This window comes from Petaurus breviceps, unplaced genomic scaffold (genome assembly GCF_028583685.1).
Source record: "Petaurus breviceps papuanus isolate PSGF00001 unplaced genomic scaffold, PetGlider_PUasm1.0 90750, whole genome shotgun sequence".
Taxonomy (NCBI): domain Eukaryota; kingdom Metazoa; phylum Chordata; class Mammalia; order Diprotodontia; family Petauridae; genus Petaurus; species Petaurus breviceps.
Genome location: NW_027187335.1, coordinates 10786985 through 10805367, shown reverse-complemented (window position 1 = coordinate 10805367; position 18383 = coordinate 10786985). Strand labels below are relative to the sequence as shown.

Below are 18383 nucleotides of genomic sequence, written 5' to 3'. Positions count from 1 at the left end.
AAGGGGGTAAGAAGGATGTTATTTACCCTTCACTGCCTCAATTGCAGAACTCACCCTCTCTGGGGCACCCACTGAGGTCACAAAGTGTTCTAGGGACAGCACTGATGTAGGGAATCCCATCACCTATGGAGCTGATGGGGGGAGCAGTTAATTTAGGATTTAACTGTCCTAACCCATCCACACCTGACTCAGAAGAGTTGGGAGAGCTTCTGTTGCAGTAGGAGTGAAGGAGGGAAGACTATTGGAGGTTAAAAGTGGGGTAGTGGTATTGGAGACAAGTCCCTCTATGGCAAAGACAGTCGGATGCAGCCTGTCTTCCCACCCTCTGGCTGGTTCATCACACATTTCCTGGATGTATGAATCAGGCCACAGATCCCTAGGGTAATACCATTGCCCCAACATTAAAGATCACAACCCTAGTTAGCAATTCCTGAACTGCTGAGTCCATAAAACAGGTTTCCATTTAAAAAAAGATGGTGGTAATAAAAAGTTGTTACAAGACTGGTCCCATAACTCACTTCTGGCTCCACATCCACCAAACAAACTTTGTTTTGGGCCATAACAGACTGAATCGCCTCCAGGCTGGTACCATAGAGATTTTCTTTGTATTCTCCATGCTCCAAGAATCTAAAACATCAAAGTAGAAAGACATTTACTTCCTGGGATTTCTAAAACTGACCAAGAAAACTAAGGAAGTCCATCCAAAATTGACCTCTGTTCCACTCCTTTCCTAGCTCCCTTTCAAGAAATACATTCAATTTGTAAGGAATGTGGGATTGCAGGACACACACACACACACACACACACACACAGACACACTCATATCTATTAGACAAACCTTGTCCCACCAACCTACTTGTTGTGGTGCAAATCAGCCTCAAATGCTTGTTTAGAAACAAAATTATATTCCACTCCCTCCTTTTCATGACTCTTCCGGGTTCTGGTTGTATCTAAAACACAAAGTGAGAGATCATGGAGTGAGTTTTAAGAAACTCAGTTCCCTGATCCCTTCTAGAACGTAGAGCAAGCTCACACCATCCACATAAATATAAATACATAAAATGAAACGTTATCAAGGAAACTGATTATGTTGAAATGAAGGTGGGATTTTTTTCCTATTCAAGTTCATGGATCCTCTGAAATCTATCCATGAATCCCTTAGAATTAAGAACATAGAACTAGATGGTTTCCAGCAAACTTGATCTACAGAAAATTACTATAAAAGTGAGGACTCTTTTCCATTGACTTTCATTAGCAATGCAGCATATATTCTTCTGGCTCAAGAAACCTGATTCCTAGGTATAACCAGTTCATATAACAAAAGAATACAACACATGATCTAAAGGTGAAACAGAATAATGGTGGGAATATAACTTTCTGGGTCTAAATGGAAGCTCCATCTTTGCTGGTGGCTTAGCTTTGGTCATCTATAATCCTGAGTGCCATAGTGAAACAAGGTGGGGCAGCCACTTAAATGGGAAAACATACAATCTTTAAAATGAGAAAGGAAGGAAGGAAGGAAGGAAGGAAGGAAGGAAGGAAGGAAGGAAGGAAGGAAGGAAGGAAGGAAGGAAGGAAGGAAGGAAGGAAGGAAGGAAGGAAGGAAGGAAGGAAGGAAAAGCTGAATTTTTTATGGTAGCCCAAAAGTGGAAACAAAATAGGTGTCCATGGATTGAGGAATGGTGAATCAATTTGGTACATAGTGTGGTGCCATTAAAGGAAAGGTTGAAGTCAAAGGACCTAAGTTTGAATCCCATCTCAGCCTCTTGTTACCCAAGTGACCCTGGGCAAGTCACTTAACCTCTAGGGTACTGCTTCCTTATGTATTTAATGAAGAAGTTAGAGGGAAAGGGAAGGGGAAGAGCATTTTTATAGTATCTATTATATGCCAAGCAGGGCAACTAGGTGTTGCAGTGGATAGAACTGGGCCTAGAATCAGGAAGACTCCTTTTTCTGAGTCTAAATCTGACCTTAGACACTTACTAGCTGTGTGACCCTGGCAAATCACTTAACCCCATTTGCCTCAGTTTTCTCATTTATAAAATGAGCTGGAGAAAGAAGTGGCAACCCACTCCAGCATCTTTGTTAAGAAAACCCCAAATGGGGTCACAAAGGGTTGGATATGACTGAAACAACTGAACAATAACATATGCCAGACACTGTGATAAGCATGTGTTATTGATTTACAAATATTATCTCATTTGATCCTCACAACAACCCTACAAGGTATGTGCTGCTATTATCCCAAAACAGCTGAGGAAACTGAGGTAAACAGACGTTAAGTGACTGGCCCAAGATCACATCCTTAGTAAGTGTCTGAGGCTGAATTTGAACTCAGGTCTTCCTGACTCTAGGCCCAGCCCTCTGCCTACTACCTCTATCTAGATTAGCATTAAGCTATGTGACCTCTAAGGTTCCTTCTAGATCTTAACCAATGACCAAATAGAAATATTTGAAATAGGGACTGTACAGTAAAGTTGTTAACAAAGGTGGGTTTTTTTGGTATGTGGATTTCTTCCAAAATTCTTTATGTAAAATCAAATTTGTAGAATGAAAACTTGTAAAAAGTCAGAATTATCTATAAATGAAAATGTTAGCATTTGAACCAGGACTTGTGACTCCAGGGTCAATATTCCTTCTACACATTACATGTACTGTAGCACACAATGTCTCTAAAATAAAGAAATGTAGGCAATAAAGTTAATGACTATTCTCTGATCGCAGTGCTACTCAGTGACTCTCTTATAGAGGACTTACTCATGCCATTAAGAAAAATAGTGGGTGGTGCAACTAAGTGGTGCAATGGATAGAGTACCAGCCCTGGAGTCGGGAGGACCTGAATTCAAATCTGACCTCAGACACTGGACGCTTATTGCTATGTGATCCTGGGCAAATCATTTAACCCCAATTGCCTTGTAAAAAAATATATACATATATACACATATGCATGTGTACATGTGTGTGCATGTAGATGTTTATTATACATACATGGTATGTATACATGTGCATATACATGCATGCCTTACATATACATACCTGTATACATACATATGAATGTGTATATATACACAGAGTATATACATACAGTCTATATGTGTATGTGTGTGCATATACATATTTGTATATATACATATACATGCACACATATATAGTATATATGTATATACTATACAGACTATTCTGTATATGACTATACAGAAACCTAGAAATTGTAGTTGGAATCTAAGCTATACACACCTACAGGTCAAGGGTTCCTAAGTATTTTCAGTCTCCATACCCCTTGGTTTTCAGTAAACCTTGCCATACTCCTTATTCAATAGGAAAGGAAAGAATTTTCTATAGTTTACCCTGTGTGTGTGTATACACAAGAAATGAAATAGAGAATTAATATCAATTAATTAAATAATTTCTTTCCATAAAATAATAGTTATTTACCAAATATTCTCCTCATCCCTTAACAAGCACACACATACCTCAAGTTTGGAAACCTTATCATAGGCAGAAATAGAGAACCAATAAGATCAAGTTGTGACTACATCTCCCAAAAGCCATTGAGAATCAGCACTTTGGCCAGCAACAGACTTTTTCTCTGTGCCAATATCAATCACCATTTGTCTGGGGGAAGTCTAATTCTGGTTGCTGCACTGTGCCAGAATGTTTGCTTTCCAACCAGGTTTAAAGCCCAGCTCTGGCACTTTATTATGTACCTACAGACAAATCATCCAAACTTCCTGAACTTCAGTTTTCTCATCTGCCAAATGGAGATAATATTTGTACCACTTGACTCAGAGGTTCATAGAGTGATGGTTTTAGAGCTGGAAGGGACCACAGATACCATCTCATCTCAGCCCCTCATTTTACAAATGAAGAAACTAAAACCCAGGAAAGCTAGGTGACTTGCTCAAGGTCACACAGGTAGTAAGTGTAAGAGATAGGGTTTAAATCTAGATCCTTTGTTTCCAGAGCCATGACTTTTTCAACAGGAGCAAGAGTTTGGGGGGGTGTAATGGGAATGTAAATTTTAAAGATCTCCCCTGCCCCTAGGCTGGAGCCTGGGGTGGGAGGCTTGTTTTTCAGTAGATACTTTTTGATTGGCCAGTGGGTCAATAAGGTTGTTACATTCTCTGAGCCAGGAGAAGGCTATATAAGCCCTGATGTGTAGCTTTCTTTTGGGGCTCACTTTGAGAAGTGTTCTGTTATTTGATCAGATGAAACTCTGGGAAGCTGTTGTTGAGAGCCCCCCAGCTTTGAAAAAAACCCAGATTTTGATGAAACTCAGATGTTGATTTGGTATGGATGTAATGGTTGGACAGTTTGGAAACTGTCTAAAATCTGTTTCTCTGTCTTCATAGTTCTGTCTGTATACTCTGAAGTCCGGGCTGTTGACCTTTTCCCCCTGAACTAGGTAAACGATACATATCTGGCTGATTAAAGTAAGCTTGTTAACCCATTTTGAGTTGCTTTCCTTTATCAAAGCAGATCCAAGAACCTGTGTTGGCAGCAACCCTGAGGATGCTTGGGGTGCTTGCTGCCACAGGGTGAAAGTGCTATATAAACCTTAAAGCCTTATACAAATGTGAGTGTGTAAGCTTCTTACAGAGGAGGACTATATCTTTTTTCTGCCTTTGTTTCTTCAGCTTCTAGAATAGCACTTGACATACAATAGGTGCTTTGTTGAGTTGAATTCAGTTCAGTTCAGTTGAGCTGAGTTGAAATGAATTGAATTGCTGTTGAGACAAGGAAAGTGGGCAGTATAGGAGTTCCAAAATATTGGCTGCCACTGACCTGATTTTAGAGTGGAAATGACTCCAGTGGGTATCTAGTCCACCTCCTCTCTGAGAAAGAATCCTCACTAGAACACCCAACTCATCTAGCCTTTGCCTGAAGGTTACCAGTGAGGAGGAGCCCACATTTCAAGGCAGCCCATTGTACAATTAGCTCTAATTGTGAGGAATTTTCTTCCAAGAGTAACCCCAAATTTGCCTTTATGAAACTTCCACATATTGCTACTCTGGGTCATGTAGAACAAAGCCAACTTCTACTTAATCACGTGTCAAGTACTTAGAGAATATCATGTGTTCCCCAAGCTTTCTCTTCCTCAGGCTAAACACCCCCCAGTTCCTTTAACTGATCCTTATGTGGTACAAATTGAAGGTCATCCTGGTTACCCTCCTCTGGTCACTCTCTAAATTATCAGGGTTCTTTCTTAAATGTGTTCTGCAGAACTGAACACAATATTTTCAATATTGACTCAAATGGAGCTTGTAATCCACTAAATATAGTACAGCTTTGTTAAGACTGTTCTCTGAAGAAGATGTTGTACTCAATGTAAGTTTGTGGGAGAAGGTCTAAGAATGTTCTTGCTAATGCAGGAACTCCCCTCCTTCAATATCCCTGACTGTCTTCCAGCTTCTGCTTGAGACAGCCCAGTACCTGCATACAAAAGACAATGTTTTTCCACATTGAATTTCTGTGGATTATCTGGAATTGTCATAATTCTGATTATTTATACCTGACTTTGGTATCTACTGTCATTTGGATAACATATAAAGTAGGTGACAATCATGCAAGGCTGACCAGAACCCACAACAGAAAAGAAACCCACAAACACCCTCTTACGTGGGACAGCAACGCCATATTGCTGGGGATTCTCAGCCACCACCTTCTGTTTCAGCTCATTCAGCCTGGCACCCACAGAACCTGCAGGAAATGAGCATGAAGTTAACCAGAGGCTTAGCCACCTTTCTTCAATCCCAGCAGTCCTGTCCCCTAAAGGAAATCACTCACCAATTAGGACAACCAGTCGATGCCTCTCCCCAGGCTGATGCTGGTACTTGGTCACTTCTTCATACGTGAGGAGCTCAGGAGGCTCTGGCACCTTGCCTTCATTCTGGCTGCCAGGTCTCTCTTTGCGGCTCAACCTGAAGCTCCTTCGGAGCCCAGCTGAGGAGTGAGAAGAGAATATTGCACCAATCCGGGTCCAGCCCAGAAGAAATTCTCCTAGACAACACCCTCCGGCCTTCCCTCTTAGGTAGCATCCTCCTTACTATGCTGAAGTGTGGGTGGGAGTGGGAAGACCCCAAAGAGAATATTTCCCACTGGCTGGAACCACCCCAATCTCTTGCCTTAGAAAGAGAATGGGAGTTTCTATAGTCATTTAAAAACCTTACCCCTCTAACTTAGCCTTTCTTCCTGAGCAGTCCTGGAAGAAGTCATTCCATTATGCTGGCTGGTCCACCATAAATTTTTGCTATCTTATCTCACTGCTGCAAGGAAATTCTTTTACTCTTCTGTAATTGTCTCGCTAACACATTCCCAACAGAAGTTGTTCCAAACCTTCTCTTCTTTCCGCAAGCCTCCTGTATCACCTCCTCCCCTTTCCCTCTTAGCTGAGGATCTCCACTTAGGCTTGACTCCTCACTCTCCCCCACTCACACTCCATATCTAACCAGTTGCCAAGTATTGTTGATTCTGCCTCCACAACTTCTCTCCAGCTGTCCTCTTCTTTCTGCTCACATAGTTCAACATCCCAGTTCAGGTCCTTATCATCTTTTCCTGGATGATGGCAATATCCATCTAACTACTCTCCTGACCAGATCACTCCCCTCTCCAAAACATTCTCCATACCACTGTCAAGACACTGATCACCTATATTCCCAGAGCAGAGGTCTGGTCGTGTTATTTCCCAGCTCAGAAACCTCCAGTGTCTCCTTATTTTTTTTTTTTTGCCCATAGGCTAATTAGACTTCTGTTTAGCATTTAAAATCCTTTATGATCCAGCTCCAGCCGTCCTTTACAGACTAACTATGTCTTGCTCCCTTTCACATACAGGCAATTCCATCTCCTGCTCTGAACCTTCTCACAGGTCCCCATCCCTAAAATACACACATCCTCACTTCCACCTCTTACACAAGTCTTCATTTCTTTCAAAGCACAACTCAAGCACCACCTCCCACAAGATGCCTTTGCTAGTGCCTCCCACCCAGGTGTAATTACCTTGTGCTGACACTATACATATTTTGTATTTATTTAAATGTGCATATGCTGTTTCCAAAGCATACAAATTCCTTGAGGAGAGCTGGTTATTTTTCTTCATCTCCAGCGCCTACCAAAGCGACTGGCACATGCTGGGCATTTAAAAATGTATGTTGATTGATTGCCCTTATTACACCCACAGAACCTGGGTCTGAGACCACGGAGACCTCGGAAGCCAGCTGGCCCAGGGGCTCTTCACCTTTTGGTGTACAATGGACTCCTGCAGCACTCCAGCAAAGCCCATGAAGTCCTTTTCAAAATTTAATAATTAAAGGAAATGCTAAATTTTAATTAGAAGCTAGTGAAAATAAAGATGCAAATTTTTCCCACTCAAGTTCACGGAACTCCCTAAAATCTACCTATGGACCTCAGGTTAAGAACCTCTAGTTTAACGACTTCCAGTGATGGGAAATCTATAGCCTTCCAAGGCAGCCCAGTCTACCTCTGCATAGCTCTAATTGCTAGGACTTTTTTTTTCTTAATCTCAAACCTCTTTGCATCTTCCACCCAATGCTCCTAGTTCTGCCCTCTAAGTCTAATTTCTCTTCCCAGCAACAATCCTTCCAATTCTTTAAGACAACTACCATGCACCAGCTTGATTTTTCTCAGCTCCAAACTAATTTAACACTGCCCCACCCACCTCCAATTCCCTCAAGTAAAATTCAGAAGCATGGAACCTGCAGCCTGGAGGCCACATGTGACCCTGTAGGTCATCAAGTGCAGCCCTTTGATTGAATCCAAACTTCACAGAACAAAGCCCCTTAATAAAAGGATTTGTTCTGCAAATTTGGACTCAGTCAAAAGACTACACCCAAGGACCTAGAAGGCCACATGGGTCTGGGAGGCCACAGGCTCCCCATCCACTCTAGAAAATTCCTAAAAAAGCCCAGGAGAGGTAGGGTCAGGAGTGGATGAGATAGAAGGAATCTTTACAACTTCTTTCTCTGGGGTGACAGAGAAAGGAATGGAAGCAGGGCTCCACAGACCCATCTGGCATCTGAAGCCACTCCTGGTGGCTCTGCTTCTGCTTCCCTTTGGACATGACTGTATGAAGCACTGCCTACACCTGGGTCCTGAGTAAGAGACACAGTGCTCACCGATATAATGTCCATTGAAGTAATCCTCGCAGTCACAGTTCTCTGTAAATGAAAGAGAAAAAGTACAGGGAAATGAGATCCAGGTACAGGAAAGGACTTGCCTCCCCTGCAGCGAGAGGGACAAACTCAAGTCCCAGAAGGGGCTATAGGGGTTGAAAGCTGGGCAACAAGGAAATCACTCCCACTCTGCTCATTTGCACAGGACCTGAGGGAAACTAGACAAGGCCCTCTGGCAGATGACCCAGAAGGAAGCCAGGTAGAAATCTTGTTGGGCTGGCAGCCTGAATCACTCTCATGTGACTGTGGGAAACCTGTTGATTGTCCGGCTTTGGCCCCCAAACAGCATTTCTAATTCGGTTATCCCAAAAGCTTTAATAGCTTAATGCTGTGCTAAGGCTTTGGGGACAACCTGCATTTCAAGAGGGCACCAGTCTACTCCCCCACCTGAGCTAGAGAACACTTTCTTAGTCTCCCTCAGTGGCAAAATCAAGGAATCAGGTCAGGTTCAAAGAAGAATTTTAATACAGAGGGGAAATACAACTCTCCACCCAACACTCCTTTCTGTCCTCTCCCAATTATCCAAGTGAACATCTCAGGACACTTGGGAGGTAAGGCAGGGGAACAGGAGGGACACCAGTGCATTAAGATAGACTAAGGTAATCTGCTTGCTTAGGAAATCAGAGGGGCTTCCGGAGTCAAAGGATATAGAACTGGAAGATGCCTGAAAAATCATGTAGTCTAAATCCCTATTTTACAAGGGAGGAAACTGAGACCCAGAGGGATGAAGCAAGTTGCCTGGGGATTAACAGTAGACTCAGGATTTGAACCCAAATCTTCTGACTCCAAATTCTGGTGCATATTCCAGTATACTATTCGATTTCTCATCTCTCCCAATCCTCTTATTTTATAAATGAGGCCCTGAAAGATGGAGGCACTTGTCCAAAGTCACACATGCAGCAGAACCCAGAGTCGGACACGAATCCAGTGCTGTTGTTTCTCCAGAGAAAAATGTGTGAACAGCAGAAGTGAATACACAGCAAGCATGGGATAATTGCTGGGGTTTTTTAATGCCACATAATTTGGGAACAGCCATCAGACATTTATGGGGAACATAGAGGAGGATAGAGGCTTAGTTCCCCTCTACACCAAAACAAATGCAAAGCCTACCTTTATCACAAGACTGGTCATCTTCCGTTTGCACAAAAGACAGATAGAGCAGAGTTAGAAGGCAGAAATGTGGGCAAGGCAGCCCACAGCTAAGGGGCATCAGCATCCTTGGGTGCCTAAGGAATTTTCCATATGTCCCCTTTTCCTCTGCCCCAGCAAACCAGTGACCTGAACTGAAATGGATTATTAAACCCAGCAGCCTTGGTTTAATTAGTTTCTCTGTGTTTGGCTCATTAAAAGCCCAGAGGAAACCAGCTTCATTACATGCATCTTAAGCAGCCTGATTGAAGCTAATTTATTCATGGGCACCTTTTGTTTGTCTGTAATTTCCTGGGGACAGCTTTTAACCAGAGACACTTTGCTATTGGCTTCAAGGTTTGCCTTAAAAACAAGCAAAAACTTGAAGGAGATCTGCTCTTTGGTGGCCACAGAAGGGGAAGAGGTCTTATTGCCTCCCTTCTGAGGGACTGGAATTACTTCTGAGCTCAGAAAATCTGTTTCCATTCTGAACTATCCACCAATTTAGATGCCAGCAGGTCAGAGACAAGAGATAGAAAAGTAGGTATGTTTGCCACAGAGAATCTGAGGATCACACCAACCCATCCCCAACACCCAGGGAGCCTTAAATGGCAGGGAAAATGCTAATTAAGTGGTGGAAGAAGGTAGTAAAACACCCTTCCTTTTTTACTTTCCCCTCTCAACTAGGTCAGTTACGTGTACAATGGATAGAGCATTGGAGTCAGGAAGACCTGAATTCAAATTCAGCCTTACACACTTACTAGGTGTGAGACCCTAGGCAAGTCTCAACCTCTGCCTCAGTTTCTTCAACTGTAAAATGGGGATAATATTCACACCTAAATCTCAGTGTTGTTGTGAGGATCAAATGCAATAGAACTTGTAAAGCACTTAGCACAGAGCTTGGCATATAAAGTTATGGCACTTAATAAATGCTTGCTCCTTTCTTCCCATTGTTAACTATAATCTGAGGACCCTTACAATTGCCATGTTTCCATTCTATTGTAAATTATTCCCTTCTTCTCTCCTTTCCAATCTTTTCCTGACCTTCCCAAAACCTCATTGTAAGATCGCCAGGAAACCTGAGGTCATCCAGTCATAGAATGTTAAAATGAGAAGGAACCTTAAAGGCCATCTAGTCCAATGGCCTTTATTTGTATAATGATGATGATGATGATACCATCTACGTAGCACTTGAAGGCTTGTAAAGCTTTTAAAAATTATTTTATCCTCGCAACAATGCTGGGAGGTGAGTGCCATTATTATCCCATTCTACAGTGGAAGAAACTGAGGCAGACAGCGATGAAGTGAGCTGCCCAGGGTCACACAGCTAAGGAAGTGTCTGAGGCAGTACTTGAACTCAGGTCTTCCAGACTCCAGGTCTTGTCCTCTCTCCCTACAGGGAAGGGAAGCACCTAAGTTCACAAAGTTAGCTAATGAGTACATAGCCAAGACCAGTAACCCCCAATCCAGTGCTTTTCCCACTGTGGGAAAATCCAGATAGGGGATTCATTCTCTGCTTCCTGCTTTCTTCTCCAGTTTAGATACTCACTCATACTTTTGTAGGGTTAGGGTTAGCTTTACAAAACACTCTCCCCGTAACAACCTCATGAGGGAGGTCATGCAAGTATCATCACACCCATTTTAGAGGTGGGAAAATTAAGGCTCAGAGAGATGACATAACTTGTCCTCAGTCACAAAGCCAAGCAGTGGCAGAGTTGGCACACTCATCCATTAGGGGAATAAGGATCATTCTTTGTACTTGTATCCCCAGTCAGTGTTGTAGTCCTGGACACACTAAGTGCTTTGGAAATACTTGTTGATTGATCCAGTTGATGGAACAAATTGCCCAATTCCAGGCCCAAGTATCTTCCCATTTTTCCATGTTGGGCTCCCTCCCTGTGGACTTATAGCTGAAGAGTGTCTCCCCCTGGGGCAGAAGCATTCTCTGGTGAAATTCTCCCTGCAAACCCAACTTACACAATGGCTTTTTGATGCTCCTGGGGCTCTGCAAGGTACCCATAGCTCTCCTGTAGGTCAAGCGCCTGTAGAAGGATGCAAAAGGTTACCTGGGATTGAGGGACCAGTGGAAAGAAAGGCCCTAAGGTTCTGAAGACCAGGTGGCCAACACCTGATACTTGCATTTGTTGTGGAGTGAACTCTAAGTGACCTTCCTTAGATCATCAAGAGAGATTTTTCAAGGGACTTGGTTGGAATGCTGATCAAGGCAGAACAGAGAGAATTCAGACTTGGTCCCAGACCCCAGTTCCCCCTGGATCAAGTGTTCCTTATGTGGCCTCTTACTTGGGTACCCTATCCTAGCTGAGTGTTGCAGGAGAGGAGGCCAAGGAACTTGCCCATTTATCAGGAAAATTTCCACACACCCTTCAACAGAAATAAGCTATATACTTAAGTTCTTGCATCTCCAAAATAATATTAGTAACTCTTTAGCTAATTTAATTAAATTTTAATTAATGTGATTAATAACTTTAATATTAATAGCTCTTTAAGACTTGTAAAGCATTTTTCAAATATCTCATTTGATCATCACAATAACCCTGTTATATAAATACTATTGTTGTTGTTGTTACCATTTTGAGCCTGGGGCTCCTTATTTTGTCCTGGCTGGAAATGCAGCAACCACCCACAGACCCCACTAGTGATCTGCTTGGAAGTTTTGACATGTTTCTGATGGGGTACCTGGGGTCTAGGTCAATTTGTGAAACCAACTTGTAAAACTAGTCTGTGCAGTTGTAACTGTAATTTGTATTGTAAAATTGTAATCTGTGAAATCTCTTTCCCAACCTTGGGCTCTGCCCCTTCCCCCTATCTGCACTAGGCCTAGGCAACACCTTATGACTCCTTTGTTCTTACTCAATCTCTTCATGTCTCCTCCTGTCTGGCCCAAATACTCCTTTGTCCTTACCTCAGGTCTCCTCTGGTCTGGCCCAAATCTCATCTAAACTATCTATGCACTAAAGTCACAAGTTCCTCTCTGTCAGCTCTAACCTTTATCTAAGCACTGAGGTTTCCTTCCTGTCTGGTAAGCCCAGACAGTGGCAGCCCTACCCTTTAAAAGTAAAAGCATGGACCCCTCTCACTCGCAGCTCCCCTAAGGACTCTTGCCCGCTGTAAAGGCGTAAAAATAAACTTTCTCAACTCTAACTCCAAGCAAGGCTGAGCTGAATTCTTTCCAGACGCCATTGCAGGTTTCCTGGTCTTGGATAAGATCAGGGTTCCTGCTGAACCTATTGGGATTCCGTCCCTCATTTCCATTTTAACCTGGCTCAGTTCATTCCTCTTTAGGCAGCTTGATGGCTCTCTGCTTTTTTGGGGGGGAGGAAGGGGACCACATTAGTGCAAGAATTAGTATGTACCCCTGATCAGCTTTAGTCCTGCTGTAGCTCAGAGCTCTAAGCTCAAATGATCAAGCAGGATCAGCCTCTCCATCAGCAAGAATTACAAACCTGTGCCATCAGATACCAGTCACTATGCCCTGAGGTGGATGCTATTATTATCCCCATTTTACAGAGAAGGAAATTGGGGCTCAGGGAGGTTACATGACTTGCCCAGGGTCACACTGCTAAGTATCTGAGATAGTATTCAAACCCCTGTCTTCCTGATCTCATGTCCAGCACTCTATCCACTGCCCCATATACAGTAGATAATAATAACTAAGATTTAAATATCACTTACTATTTGCCAAGAACTGTGCTAAGCACTTTACATATATTCTTTCACTTGATTTTCACAACAATCCTGGGAAGTAGGTGCTATTATTATCCTCGTTTTACAAATGAGGAAACTGAAGTGAACACAGATTAAGTGACTTGCCCAGGGTCACACAGCTAGGAAGCACTACATAAGAGGCAGGGCTTAAACCCAAGTCTTCATGGCTTCACAGCCCTAACTCCTAAGCTGTGTGGTCTCTCATGTGGCTCACTTTGGGGGCTACCCCTGCCTTAGAGCTGCCCCTAGTAGGCAGTTAATAAGTGCTTTTAGGATTAGAATAGTAGTAGCTGATATTTATATAGCACATTAAGTGATATATCTTTATATGTATATACGTGTGCGTGCATGTGTGTATATTTATATATGTGCATGTATATATGATCTATAATGTATATGTGCATGTGCACTTATTGTGTCATGTGTCTTATATGTGTTTAGGTGTGTATATCAGTGCGTCTGTGTGCGTGTTTATATGTGTGTTTGCATTATAGATGTGTATATAAGTACATTTGTCTATTGCAGTGTGTTTGTACATATGTTTATTATAAAAGTGTGTGTTTATATGTGCGCCCTGTGGTGTGCGTGTGTTCATATGTGCGTGTGTGCATATACACATTGTGTCTGTATGTGTTGTGTGTGTTTGTGCATTGTACTGTGTTTGAGTGTGTGCTTGTACATGTGTATATGTGTGTTTATATATGCACTTGTGCGTATGTATAGATGTGTGTGCATGTACACGCATGTATATGTGTATTGCGCATATAGGGATCTCTATATATGCACACACACGTATATACCTCCCTTGACTAACCAGCCAACAAGCATTTATTTAGCATTTACTATGTTCCAGCAACTATGCCAAGGACACAGTGACAAAAAGACAAGATGAAACATTCCCCACCTTCAAAGAGCATCCATGCCACTGGAGTAGACACACACATACACAACATATACACACACACACAGACATATGCTGTGTGGGTGGATATATATGTACATGCATATGTATACATGTGTGTGTATATATATAAACATATACACAACATACACAAAGTGAACACCAGGTAATGGGAGAGTGGGAGAAGAGAGGTACCAAAGACATTATTTACCTCCATCTTACAGAGTAAGAAGCTGGAGCTCAGAATATTTAAGTGACTTGCCAGTGTTCTGATACTTAGACAGGGGGAGGATTCAAACTTGCGTCTTTCTGACGCTAAGCCTGCATTTTTGCCCACTCCTCAGTGCCTTAGTCATAGCCTCCCTCCCCCAGCTCTGTTAGGTACCAGATGACTGACAAGATAGACCCACCTTTCTTGGAACTGCTTGGAGGGAATGAGGCCGGCTCGGAGGTTGGTGTCCCCCACACGTTTTGCCTGCCACCATGTGGGGTCATCTTGGCTCACCACTTCAAGGATGTGCCTCCTCTGAAAGGGCAGCCCTGCCTCCTGACAGGGGATGGCTTTGTCCTCCCTGGGGTTGTACTGGAAGAGGGCCCTCATGAATACCTGAGGAGGGAGAAGAGTCTTAGCATGAGGCTCCCAGACCCATGTGCCAAGGGGAAGCTCCTTCATAGCCAAGAGGAAGTGAGGTGAGGAAGGAAGAGGAAGACACAATTAACTGCATGATCAACCTTTGAAGACAATGTCTGCATAATTTGTTGTCTAAATGATCCTGGTTTTACAGACTCCTGGAAGAACCTTTACTTGGCTTCAGTGTCAAATGTATCTGGCTTTTATGGGTCTATGTAGACCTAGTCTAACCCTGAGCTTGCAATCTCAAGTCTATGATAATAGAGCAAAACTCTTGGGTAGACAGTAATAGGAGGAATTAGGGGATCCCTAAGGTGATCACTGCCTTGTCTTCATTATCATTCTGTTTTTTGTTTTGTTTTTAATGGCTGGACTTATAAGATCTACATGACAATTTCTTTTGGAAGCAATATTTTCTTTTTGCTTTTTTTTGGAGGGGTCAGTTTGGGGTTAAGTGACTTGCCCAAGGTCACATGGCTAGTTTTGTGTTAAGTATCTGAGGTCTGATTTGAACTCAGGTCCTCCTGACTCCAGGGCCAGCCACCTAGCTGCTCCATGGAAGCAATATTTTCTAGTCTTGAAAAAATGCAAATGTTCTTGCTTAAGACCAAACTGTAATTAATGTTTACTGTAAGAGAGGAAGGTTTAGCTTTGAGAATAGAAAATTAAGCAGAAACACAAATGTGTGAATTTGCTGATTATTCTTTCTTCCCTTGTGGGCATCAGTTATTGTTCAGATAAATTCCATCAACAGTCAGAGAATTAAAGAGAATATGCCAACATAAACATCGGTTTACTTTTCTTTTGAGAGAGATGACAGCAGTCCTTATTAAGGGTTTTCAGAATGCCAAAAAGGGTATTTTTAAAAAGCAATTACTAGTTATGAAAGCAAAAGAGTAATCACAAGCACAAATGGTTATTTTGTCAGGTTCAAAGACTATTTCTGATGTACCAACAATCAGCAATGAAAAAGGAATACAGTTGTTGTTAAGTTGTGTCTGACTCTCTGTGACCCCATTTGGGGTTTTCTTGGCAAAGATCCTGGAGTAATTTGCCATTTCCTTCTCCAGCTCATCTTACAGATGAGGAAACTGAGGCAAAGGGTGTGACACATCACACAGATGTTAAGTGTCTAAGGCTAGATTTGAACTCAGAAAAAGGAATCTTCCTGATTCTAGGCCCAGAGCTCTGTCTACTGAACCACCTCACTGCCCCAAGCCATCAGTTAAATAAACAAATAAGAAATATCAATCACTGTAATTTACTCATTTCTTGGTTGTTAATAATAATAACTATTATTACTACTATTACTATAGCTAGATTTTATGGAGAAAACATTTTAACATTTGTAAAGCACTTGACATACATTATGTCACAATAAGCAACATAGGTACTATTATCATTCCCATTTTACAGATAGGAAAATTGAGACTGAGATAAGTTAAGTGACTTGCTCAGGGTCACACAGGAAGTAGACCTCAGAAGCAGGATTTGAAATGCCTCTCAGGTCTTCCGGAATCTATCTCCAACATGCCACTCCCAACATCATCTAGCTGCCTGAGTGAAGATGGACATTAGTAATTTGAAATACAGTATTTAAGCAGCTCTACTCTGTGTCATCTCAATTCCCCTATGCTGTGGTGGGTCTCAGATTCTAACCTGATATGATCCCTTACCTAACTCACTGCCATAGGTAGAGATCTTGAGAGAGAACAAAATGAAATTGCATATTTTGTTTCCAAATGAAGATTTCATTTACCTAGGTGGCCAAAGCAGTTCCCCCCTCCAATGGCAAAGACAAGTCACCTTGTATGATATGCCAACCAGGAGGGACATGGATGAGACATGGAAAACATCCTGACTATAACAGTGATAGAGATACTAGAACATGCTACTAAGAATAAAAAGGGTCAGTTAGCTCAGGGTCTCTCACTTCATTTTGTTTCACCTCCAATCGTTACCCCCCCACTCATTGAAGAGCCCATACCTTGCTGTCTTTTAACCGATCTTCTTCTTTGATGGCTGGGATGATTTTTAAAGTGATGGATCCTTGGGACTGGGCCTGAAAGGCAGAGAAGATGGAAATAGGTTATGTCTTCCTAAATGAAGTTCAATTTTTTTTTCCATTCCTAAAACCTCAACTTGAAAAAGAAAAGATGGATGAAGAAATGACTAAAAAATTGTGGTACAGAAATGTGATAGAATATTCCTTGCCATCCTGAACAGCAAATAGGAGGGATTTGGAGAACTCGGAGAACCATGGGAAGACTTACATGAACTGATGAAGAGTGCAGTAAACTGAAATTGGGAAAAAGATCCAGGAAGAGAAGCCATGTTGTAGCTTGACGGCCACCCTTAACTATGGAAAAGATATGAAAATGTGCATCTCCCTCCTGCTAGGTACACAGAGGATAGAGTGCTAGACTTGGAGCCAAGAAGATCTGAGTTCAAATCCAGACTCAGACATTTACTAACTGGGTGGCCTCAGGCAAATCACTTAAGCTTTGTCAGCCTCATTTTTTTGGTCTGTAAAATGAGAGCAACAATAGCACCTACCTCCCAGGATTGCTGTGAGGATCAAATGCCATAATATAGGCAAAGGGCTTTGTGAACCTTAAAGCTTTCTAGACATCTGAGCTCTTTGGAAATGTCAAAACTATGGAGTGCACAATGTTGTCAGATGTGGTCACTGTTTGGCTTGGTTTTGCTTTAATTGTTCTTTGATAGGGAAAGTTTACTGGGTGGGTAAGGGTAAGGTAAATCCAGAAATGACTGGGATGCAAGAATAAACATTAACAAAACTAATTAATTAACAAAGAAGGAAGGGGGAAGGGGGAAAGGAGGGAGGTAGGAGAAAGAAAGGAAGAAAGAAAGAAAGAAAGAAAGAAAGAAAGAAAGAAAGAAAGAAAGAAAGGAAGGAAGGAAGGAAGGAAGGAAGGAAGGAAGGAAGGAAGGAAGGAAAGAAGGAAGGAAGGAAGGGAGGGAGGGAGGAAAGAAGAAAGAGAAAGAAAGAAAGAAAGAAAGAAAGAAAGAAAGAAAGAAAGAAGGAAGGAAGGAAGGAAGGAAGGAAGGAAGGAAGGAAGGAAGGAAGGAAGGAAGGGAGGAAGGAAGGAAGGAAGGAAGGAGGAAAGAAAGGAAGGAAGAAAGGGAGGAAGGGAGGAAGGGAGGAAGGGGAAAGAAAGAAAAAGAGAAAGGAAGGTCAAAAGGAAAACAAAACAAAGAAAAGAAAAGAAGCAGTTCTCTGAACTTTTTTTTCTGCATCTCCCTTAATAAAAAGCATCCCCAAGTGAGAAAGATGCTCAGATTGGCCCCAGGAAGAATATATATGGATTTCAACTATCTCTCCTGACAATGAATTCTTCAAAATGCTTCTTGTTCACACATTTTGTCCTTTATTGAATTTCAATTACTTTTTTCTCCTCTCCAGCCTTCTCCATCACACTTTTCCCTCTTCCTCTAATTCTTCACTATTACCTATTAATCCACAGTCCCTTTTCCATTATTTAGGGGTTTTTTTCCAGGCTGCCCCCACCTCACTTCTAATTGACCTTCTACTTTCTGGTCACACCCCTCTTTTCTCTGCTTTCCTTCACTCTTCCTAGGCTGTTCTCCATCCTGAAGATTAACAACCCAAGCCTACTGGTGAATGCCCTCCTTCTATCCAATGGGACAAAATCATTGAGATTCTCCATCTGTACTCTGACATCTAGTAGGAGAGAGAGGAGGAAATAAGCATTTATTAAGTACCAATTGCCTACTATGTGCTAGGTACCATGCTGAGCATTTTAACAATACTATCTCATTTGAT

At 42.1% G+C, this 18383-nt stretch overlaps 1 protein-coding gene across 1 annotated transcript in view; it reads right to left on the bottom strand.

Annotated features, from left to right (window-relative positions):
- The window catches only part of MPP3 (MAGUK p55 scaffold protein 3), a 60238-nt gene that overhangs the window by 28096 nt on the left and 13759 nt on the right, over window positions 1-18383 (bottom strand). Inside the window, exons 9-17 of the mRNA XM_069067555.1 lie at window positions 16563-16637; window positions 14355-14551; window positions 11295-11359; window positions 9300-9320; window positions 8133-8174; window positions 5788-5943; window positions 5620-5700; window positions 857-950; window positions 519-627 (exon numbers count right to left, since the gene is read on the bottom strand). Of these exons, the coding sequence (XP_068923656.1) occupies window positions 519-627; window positions 857-950; window positions 5620-5700; window positions 5788-5943; window positions 8133-8174; window positions 9300-9320; window positions 11295-11359; window positions 14355-14551; window positions 16563-16637 (840 nt within the window). The remainder of the gene's footprint in view (window positions 1-518; window positions 628-856; window positions 951-5619; window positions 5701-5787; window positions 5944-8132; window positions 8175-9299; window positions 9321-11294; window positions 11360-14354; window positions 14552-16562; window positions 16638-18383) is intronic.